The sequence below is a fragment of the Triticum urartu genome, unplaced genomic scaffold (genome assembly GCF_003073215.2).
Source record: "Triticum urartu cultivar G1812 unplaced genomic scaffold, Tu2.1 TuUngrouped_contig_5845, whole genome shotgun sequence".
In the NCBI taxonomy this organism is placed as follows: domain Eukaryota; kingdom Viridiplantae; phylum Streptophyta; class Magnoliopsida; order Poales; family Poaceae; genus Triticum; species Triticum urartu.
This window is the reverse complement of record NW_024116553.1, coordinates 952-10318: the sequence shown is the minus strand read 5'-3', so window position 1 is coordinate 10318 and position 9367 is coordinate 952. Positions and strand designations below refer to the sequence as shown.

The window sequence follows — 9367 nt, the reverse complement described above, 5'->3', positions numbered from 1 at the left end:
GCCATCTCGTGAAAGCACGTATAGAATATCCAAACCAAGCTACCTCGGAGACTTCCTCTTGACGACTCGCGCAAAAGACGCCTCAGAGTTAAGGGCCCCTCGTGCACATCTCGTATTTTGGCGAAAAATCTCGTAGACCCCGCCGCAAAGTCCGACCGCAAGCGCGCGAGCAAGCAAAGCCAAAGCCGAAGCCGGTGGACGGTGGTGACCGTCCCAGAGACGGCAGGCGGCAGCAAGACGAGGCCACAGCTGCGCGCGAGACCCCACCCGTTTACGTGCTGCGTATGGGGACCGGGTCAACACCTCCAACTGTCCCGTACGTAATCGCCTCCCCCGGTACCCGATACCGCCGCGGGCCCCACGTGAAAACGCCCCATGCCTCCGAGTCCACAGACGACGCGACGCCGACGACGACGAGACACCCAGCTCCGTGCCGTGCCAGATCGACCCCATGATTTCTCCCCTTCCGCGCGCCACATTTTCCCCGTGCCGCCTCGCGTCGCGCCATGAGTTTCCCTCCATGCGCTGCGCCCATGCCCACGACGCCCTGCTACGCGCCAGGCAGGACGCGCCAGGCAGGCAGACCCAGGCCAGCTTAACTCAGACTGCGAGTCCTTGGGGTTGGATGGATATATCTATTTGGAAGAGTGCTCCCCATGCATGCAGAGCTTTCCCGTACGTGTTCAAACTCCATTCAAACTAAAAAGTATAGGTACATGCAACGCTGCAGGCACGAACCATGTGATGTACTCCTACTGTTCAATGGGGACGAACTGACCAACAGTAACAGCAGGCGTGTTACGTGGCGGGCCCCGGCCTGCTGACTTGGTCTTCGCGGGACCGATGACGAGATCACGTTCACATCCGAGCGAGCCGGCCGGGCAGCGACTTGTTTGAAAATGCCAACGAGAAGAAGGTAAAACAAGCCAAGACAAGAGAGAGCCAGAAAGGGGAGAGGGGTGCAAAAAAATCTCAAGATGTGAACAAACACGTAGATGAGCATCCGGTGAGCTGTCATTGTTCTTTACCCCCGCATTTCTTCTGCTTTGACTAGCATAGAAATATCTCCGAGGTGGGGGCCATTATTTTACTTATTACTATAGTTATTATAATTATTACAGTGAAATATCAACAGCTGCGGGCGATGGAAAAAGAACTAAGGGGAAGGAATGAACTAATACAACCTTTTTTTTTGCCGCCGCAAAATCACGAAAGAAAAAGGGTGATCGTATATCATGCTTGGTATCAAAACCAAAGACACGTCTCGACAAGCTAATCCTGACCAAAGAAGAATGGAACACCATCCGTGTATAACTTGCAACCTAGCTAGTATCTGGTTTCTCAACTCTTTTCGAACTTGACCAGGTCGTTCATTGGGTCTCGCTGTTGGTGTTGTTGCTCGTCGTGTTGTTACTAGTCGTCGTCACGTTGTTGTTACTGGTGTTGTTGTTGCTGTTGTTCGCGTTGCTGTTGCCGGCGGCGTGCTGGCCGGCCATGATCGACGAGATGGCCGCGGCGAGCGCCACTGTGAAGTTTGGGTCCGCGGTGATCGCGGCCGCCGCTGCGCTGACGGTGTCGGACAGCTGGCCTGGCAGGCCCATCGGCGGCCTAGGCTGCGCGAACTGCCCGGCGTCCACCGAATCGGAGGACATCTGCAGGCCAGAGAACTTGGACTGGTTGTACAGCATGTGCGGCGGCATCGCGAAGGCCGGGGCCATCCCACCGCCGGGCATCGGAACATGGAACTGCCCCGGTGCATGCGGTCGGGCGACGTTCAGCGGCATGGCGTTGGGCGCCCCGGGCGGGGCGTGGGTGAGGTCGAGCGTCACCGTCGGGAACGGCGCGGACGCCGAGATGGTGGCCATGCTGGACGAGCACGGCAGCACGGTGCGCGCGAGGAAGTTGGAGCTCATGAGGCCCGCGCCGTCGGCGCTGGGCATGGAGCCCGAGAGCAGCATGGACGCGGCGGCCGACGTAGTGGATGCCATGGCCATGGCGGCCGGCGGGAGCGGGTGGTTGTGCGTGCCCTCGTACGTGGTGATGAGGATGGTCCGGTCCTCGGCGCATCGTTGCACCTGTTAGTCAATGGCATCACGCATAAAGAAGAAAGTTAGACCAATCATACACCCCGTCCCCGATACGCTACTTCCGGACGTACACCTTTGACCAAGAAGCGAACCAGTCGTGGCCAGTTAGTTAGGAGTACCTGCTTACGCACCGGGCAGCCGGTGGCCATGGTGCAGCGGTAGTAGGCGCGTGGGCAAGGGTTTCCCTTGGCCATCTTCTGACCGTACTTCCTCCATTGGCATCCATCGGCGATCTGCAGCCATGTACGTACGGTAAGGTCAGCACGATCCATACACAAGGACTACTCAAGATTGCAAGTGCAAAAACAAGAAAATGATCAAGAAGAAGAAGAAGCAGTCTCACAATCGGGGCTTCGGATCGTGCGCGGACGGAGACACGGGCCTTCCTCATGGTGGCCTCCTGCGCTTGCTGGTCATGGCCCTTGGCCGCCGCTCCCAGCTGCTGCTGCTGCTGCTGGCTCATCCCGCGCCCGGGCAACCACCCCGCGGTGGACGGGCCGTCGGGGTTGTCGCCGCGCTCAGGGTCCTCGTTCCCGTTGGACGACGACCGGCGCGGGCTCCCGACCTCCGTGGACGAGTTGGACGGCTCTTCCGCCACGTCAGCGCTGGCTCCGGACGGGCCCAGACCCAGGAACTGCCTCGGAACGATGGCACTCTCGTTCTTGCCATCCTAATAAAAACGGAAAAAGAGGAACTGATTCAGTAAATTTCTTGGCCAAGTCAAACTAGCGATCCCTGGCTAGGTTACAAGTAAGAATAGTACCTCGTGGGTCGGAGGTTGTTGCGGCTGGACCGGAGGCATCTGGGTCCTTTGCTGCATGAGCGCGACGAGATGCATCTGCAGCGCATGGTAGCTGCTGTTGACCTGGGTCAACATCCCTCGCAGCCGCTGGTTCTCCTCGTTCATGCGGCTCAGCTCGGCCTGCATCGCCGCCAGCTGCAGGACGCGACACGCGTAAGTTAATACCGATCGAGTCAAACATCACCGGCCAGATCCACCATGTTCGCCGTCGACAACCCTAATCGACGAGATCGAGATTGTAATTGTGTGGACAGATCGTGGATAACTACGTACCTCGCCGGTGTTCCTGCCGTTCCTGTCCTCGTCGGCCCGGGACGCCCCGTCGTCGTCGACCACCATGGACCGGTCGCTCCTCGTGTTGTTACCGGGAAGGAGCTGCAGGATCGAAAGGCAAGTATTAGATCGCCGTATATAGAGAGAAACAAGTAGTAGTACCTGCTGGCAAGTCTTGCCATTTAAGAAGTAAGGAGAATGGGTGAAGAAGCGGTGGCGGACGTACGTTAATGGTGAGGTCCTCCTTCTTGATGGCGAGTCCGGCGGCGGAGGCCTGATCCTTGTGGTCCTCCGCGTCAGCACCGGCCGATGCGCGGCTCTTCTTCATGTTCTTCTTCGCCCCCGCCCCCCGCCGCCGTCGTCCGCCTCCATGCTCCTGTGGAACGGCGCCGGTGATAGCAAGTTCAGGAAGCCGAGCTGCCGCGGCGAGGCGTCCAGGGCGAGCAGTCCTCCTCCTCCTCCGCCGCCACCGAGGTGGCCCTTGTCCATGCAAATCGAGAGCCTCCCTGGAGAAGAGAGAGACGCCTTGCTAGCCGAGGGGAGAGGGAGAGGGAGAGGGAGAGGGAGAGAGAAAGAAACGTGTCGTAGAGACCGAAAGAGGGAGGAGTCTGAAGTCTCTCCCCGGTAGGACGGGGCGCGTATAAAAAAGGGCGAGCTGGCCGGGAGGCCCAGATCTGACATCAGGCGCTGCGTCAGTGCGGGGGCCCACGTGGCGCGGCCGGAGTGGCGGGAGGGACGACGACCCGATCCGGGGCCCACGAGGACCGGATCGCCCTTTCCGGCGAGGCGGAGACGGACGGCAGCTGGCTGGGCTTTGGCTCCATGTTATTTTCGTGCTTGTCTGCGCTTTTCCTCCCCCGGCTTGCAACTTTTCTCCACGGATCAGAAGCCCGGCTCGTTAAGAAATCGGGAAATTTATGGGCGGGGCGACGGCGACGTGCCCCGTGCAACGCAAAGCGACGTGGGGCGCTGCGTCTCCTTTTTCCGGTCTGCAATGGCGACTTCGCCTGTCGGTCCAACGATTTTCAACATCGCGTTGTTGATACCGCGGGCCGCCGTCGCCGCCTCGTACAAGTAACACGCACATTTTCGCAATAATGGGAAATGTTTACTAGGAGTAGCTTTTTAACCAACATTTTGGCTACAGGCGGTAGTAATAAGGTCTATCCAACCCTGCGTGGCGTCAGATCACACCGTCCGTTGATCGATGTCTCGCCATTTCACCAAAAAAAACTATGTGTATGGGGCCTCTTCTCTTTTGTTGTGCACAAATATGGGGCATCCTCTCTTTTGTTTGTTGAACAACGAACAATTCTTTTTTGCTGTTGAGAAAGAATATTGAGGTCAGCACGTACTGCACGAGGAATGGAGTTTTTCCACGGTCAGAAGGTTCCTCCCATTAGATTACTCGCCCCAACAAAATGGAAAAACGGTACGGAGCAGGTCAGGTCAGAAACGAGCTGGTGCCGATCCTGAGGCTGCCCTGCCTGATTGATCGGCACGGGGTCGCGAGTCCACACGCACAGCAGACTCGGATCTCCCCCGTTTTCTTAATCGCCTCTCGAGATCTTTATGGCCTGGCTAGCTAATCTTCTTTCTTAATGAGATTTAATTTTGAATAATCGTTTCGCTCCAGGTTCGAGGAAGGTTAGCCGCAGGGGAGTCAATGGGCGCAGGGACCCGGTTCCACGAAACCCACGCTCCCGATTGGGCCCGGCCCGCTCCACGTGGACACAGCGTCAACGCCCTTGACCTGCCCGGTCCCACTGACAGGGCTTGACGAGCGGTGCTTCACTTCCTTTTCTTCCTTTTCGGGCGTCTTTTTCGGATAAGAGCGGAACAGTGCCACCTCGCTGTCTGCTTCGTATCAAAACATGGCGAAGTCGAAGCCAAGTCGGGGATTGGCAGGATGTAGGCATCCCGCCTTTTGGAAGAGAGACTGCGTGTGTGTGTGTTGTGGGAACGGTCCAAGATGCGTTCGGTGCCGGTGCATACGTGCTGAAATTCTTAAACAAGCTTTCATGCATCCTTAAAAGTTGCCTCTGCCTATCCTATACTCTGATTTGATATACTACTCTCTACAGTTTTTGGCATGTGCACTTTGTGTGCCGTAGGGGCATGATTGATGGTCTCAATAGTTGCCGTACCACTTCGATTTCATCCACGCGGGGGTGCTCCGTGTTCGCCCATCGTGTGGAAATTGATCAGGGCCTACCGCCTATTGGGTTCGCTAGCTGATTGTCATGTCGTCGGCTATTAATGTTTTCTTGGAGGGTAGATTGTCTTATCATTATGGCCATCGTGTTCCATGCAACAACAGGTGTTGATGTTGTAGTATTTCTTCTTATTTTTCAACGTAACATTGGGCGTTCTAGTACTCCCAAGTCTACTACGAATGTGGTTGCAACGGTAAATAAAATTGTCACGTACTTAAATTTAATAAAAATTGTGTGTGCAAGCACAACTGCAATCACTATGGACAAACAGTTGGAGTAATTATCCCACCCACCAAAATACCGCATCCCGAAGTCTAGATTTTTTTAATATCAGTCGCATATTAAACACGAAAATGAGCCTTAGACCAGGTCCACTTAGGTGGTGTTTGGTTCTCTAGTCCTAGGATTTTTTCTAGTCCTTAGGACTTTTTGAAAAAGACTCTCAAGGAGGTGCTTCTAAGGACTTTTAGTAGAAAGTCCCAAAAAAGTCCCACCCTATTTGGTTTGCTAGGGACTTTTTCTAATCCCAACATAAAAAAAATCCCTGAAACCAAACACCCCCTTAGCAACACTATACTCCTCCATTTGTTCGGTATTACTACGGAACAACTCTAATTATCCTAGCCAACAAAATACCACACCCCGAACGTTTAGAAGAGAATCAATATCAACCACACATTAATCATAAAAATGAGCCTTAGGCCCGGGCTCCACTTAGCGACAACATACTCCATTTGTTCGGTATTAGGCTGGTTGTAATGGGAGTATTATAAGGCTAGTCATAATGGGGAGTAACTTAGAATAGTGTCATGCATATGACACTAGTCTATGTTACTATCTTCATAGTGAAGAGTAACATAGAGGTAGTGTCATACTAGATGGTTCTATTTATTAGCTTGTAGACTCATTTTGTCTTCGAAAATGTTATGTGATGGTAACATATTATGTTACTCCAAATACCTCTCTCTCCATTAATTACATGCCATCTAAGCAAATTTATCTTGGGGTGTGTTATGTTACTATTTAAGTTAGTCTACCCACAATGGGAGTAACATAGATAGTAACATCACACATATCTAGATTAAATAGATGACGTGGCATGCAATAAATGAAGAAAGAGATGAAAATGGTAACATAGCTAGTTACTACTAGTATGAGTAACATCACACATATCAAGACAAGATGTGTCTATAGTCTAATAAATGAAGTGCTCCATGTTATCACACATATGTTACTCCCCACTATAGAGGTAGTAACATAGACTAGTAACATGGGCATGTTACTAGTCTATGTTACTACCCATTGTGGCTAGTCTTACTCCCACTATGACCAGCCTAAGGCTGGCCATAGTGGGGAGTAACTTAGACTAGTAACATGCATATGTTACTAGTCTTTGTTACTACCTCTATAGTGCATCGTATCATAGATTAGTATCATATGTGGTCTCATTTATTACCATGCATGACACATAGTAGCACCACATTTATTATGTTACGATATCTACCTATGTTATTATAACCATCTCTCTTCTTTAATTGTCTGCCACATAAGCATGTTTGCGAGTCCCAAGTACATGATACTACTTATGTTACCCCCACTATGGCCAGCCTAAGGCTGGTCATAATGGGGAGTAACTTATACAAGTGTCATGCATATGACACTAGTCTAGGTTACTACCTTCATAGTCCAAAGTAACATAGTATTAGTATTATAGATGGCTTCATTTATTAGCTTGTATACCCATCTTCTTTTGGAAAGTGCTATGTTACAGTAACATATTATGTTATTTTAAACACATCTCTCATCATTAAAGACATGCGCTATGTCTTTAATGATGAGAGATGTGTTTAGAGTGACTTAATACTCCCTCCGTCCGATGAAGAATGTACGTTTGGGTTTAAAATTTGTCCACAAAAGAGTGTATTTTTTATCTTCCCAATGCACTTTAAAGTATTTTCTCTTATCACACGGTAATCAAGACCAATAGCATTCTATACATAGTCTTCTTAATATTTACATGCACTTAGCTCATTGGGGGCTGGGTAATTAAAGAGGAGAGAGATGGTGGCTTGCATTTTTCTAATGCATTTTTTACTCCACTCCATAATTTGTCCTAAAATTCTAGATGTACACTTTTTCACCGGACGGAGGGACTATGTTACTGTAACATAACGCTTCCCAAGAGGAGATGAGTCTACAAGCTAATAAATGAAGCCATGTATGATACTACTACTATGTTACTTTGCACTATGGAGGTAGTAACCTAGACTAGTATAAGTTACCCCCCACTATGACCAGCCTAAGTAGTATCTTGCATGCCAACTAAGCAATGTTGATGAGATGTCATTGAATTAAATGAAGAAAGAGATGATTAAGTATTATATCATGATACCGTATCATATTAAATGTTGTGCTACTTTGTGTCAAGCATGGCAATAAATGTAGTCCTATATGATACCAACATATGATAATCCTGCCGTTTTTATTTACTCTGCATATTAGTTTTGATCAAAGTCAAGCTTCACAAACTTTAACAAAGTTTATAAACAAAAATATTAACATATATAATAACAAATCAATACCATTAGATTCGTTGTTGAATGTACTTCCACATTATATATATTTGCTACGCATTTTTTTATAAATTTGGTCGAACTTTACAAAGTTTGACTTCAGTCAACTCTATTATGTGGAGTAAATAAAAATGGAGGGTGTATCATGCATTACAGATGTAGTATCATACACTAGTATCATGCACATGATACTAGTTTAGGACACTCCGCATTACAACCAGCCTTATTAGGCCACATGGATTAATCAACGCTTGTCCGCATCGGTATTATTACCCTGTGGCACTCTTGCCCATATTTTTCCGCGCAGGTCATCGATGCTTATGCTATACTCTGTCCCTTTCGTATCTTATTAGCCCTTGGCACACTTACTCGCATCCCATATTTTTTCAACATTCTTACTAAAAGTATACTTCATTTGTTCGGTATTATTAGGCCGCATGGGTCAAATGTGGCTCGTTTGTATATTTTGGGTATTATTATGGCACACCTAGTAGTGCCGATATTTTTTTTCTTAGGTCAGGGTCCACTTAGTGACACTATGCTCCATTTGTTCGGCATTATTACGCTACTACACCCGACCTCTACTAAGCCCCCCAAATCGCATCGACAACGAAAAACTGTGTGTGAAAGAGGCATGAGAGATGCTTCAAAAAATAGAACCATTTGTAGAAAAAATAAATGTGTGCGATCGGTGGTCCATCAGGCATGACCCTAAAAGCTAAATTGTATGCGATATAGTCTAGACAGGTCGACAGGAAAATTGTTTGTGAAGTACTTAATTATCACCCACAGTTTATATAGGAATACCGTGTGCACCATAGGACCCATAGTTTCACATATAGAATTGTGTGATGAATATAGCTATTACACACATAATTTATGGGGAACCTGTGGATGATTATGTACAGACGGTTGACATCTGGCAACACCACTCCCCTTCTTCAGTCATACAAAAATTGTTGGTGCAATAATTGCCTCCCTGTGTTTTGAAGATTGTTGTCACAAACAATGTGGACTAATGTGTTTGCTAGTGCACACAAAGTGATTAAGTCCCCTAGAGTCATGTGGAATTTGGAACAAACTTTGAAGACAATCTCCTGCGAGGCAGCGAGAATTATCACTGAAGATTATGCGTGATGAAAGTGACCCCCAATTTTTTTACGCAAAGCAATTGGTTCGGTGCCTGTCCGAAGAATTTGACTATAGCCGAGAAGTTTGAAGACCAAGAAAAGATGTAGCATTTTCTTTCATTTTCTTCTTCTCTTTCTTGATTCATACGACCATCATACTATTAAGAGGGGTATAATGTTTGAAACTTATGTTTCTCTGATGTTAAACCGAAACCTATGAGAGTTGAGAGAAATCTCTTTGTGTTCCGAATAATACTTACCAGAAAAAGACACAGTTCTTCTTCGC

General features: G+C 48.8%; 1 protein-coding gene across 1 annotated transcript; it reads right to left on the bottom strand.

Annotated features, from left to right (window-relative positions):
• Nucleotides 1–1073: 1073 nt before the first annotated feature.
• Nucleotides 1074–3783, bottom strand: LOC125529783 (WRKY transcription factor 6-like). The gene is given in 7 exon segments (XM_048694202.1): nt 1074–2075; nt 2207–2320; nt 2431–2757; nt 2851–3024; nt 3163–3264; nt 3389–3501; nt 3504–3783. Coding segments are annotated over 7 exon segments (1683 nt in total). The 5' UTR covers nt 3652–3783; the 3' UTR covers nt 1074–1370.
• Nucleotides 3784–9367: the final 5584 nt, after the last annotated feature.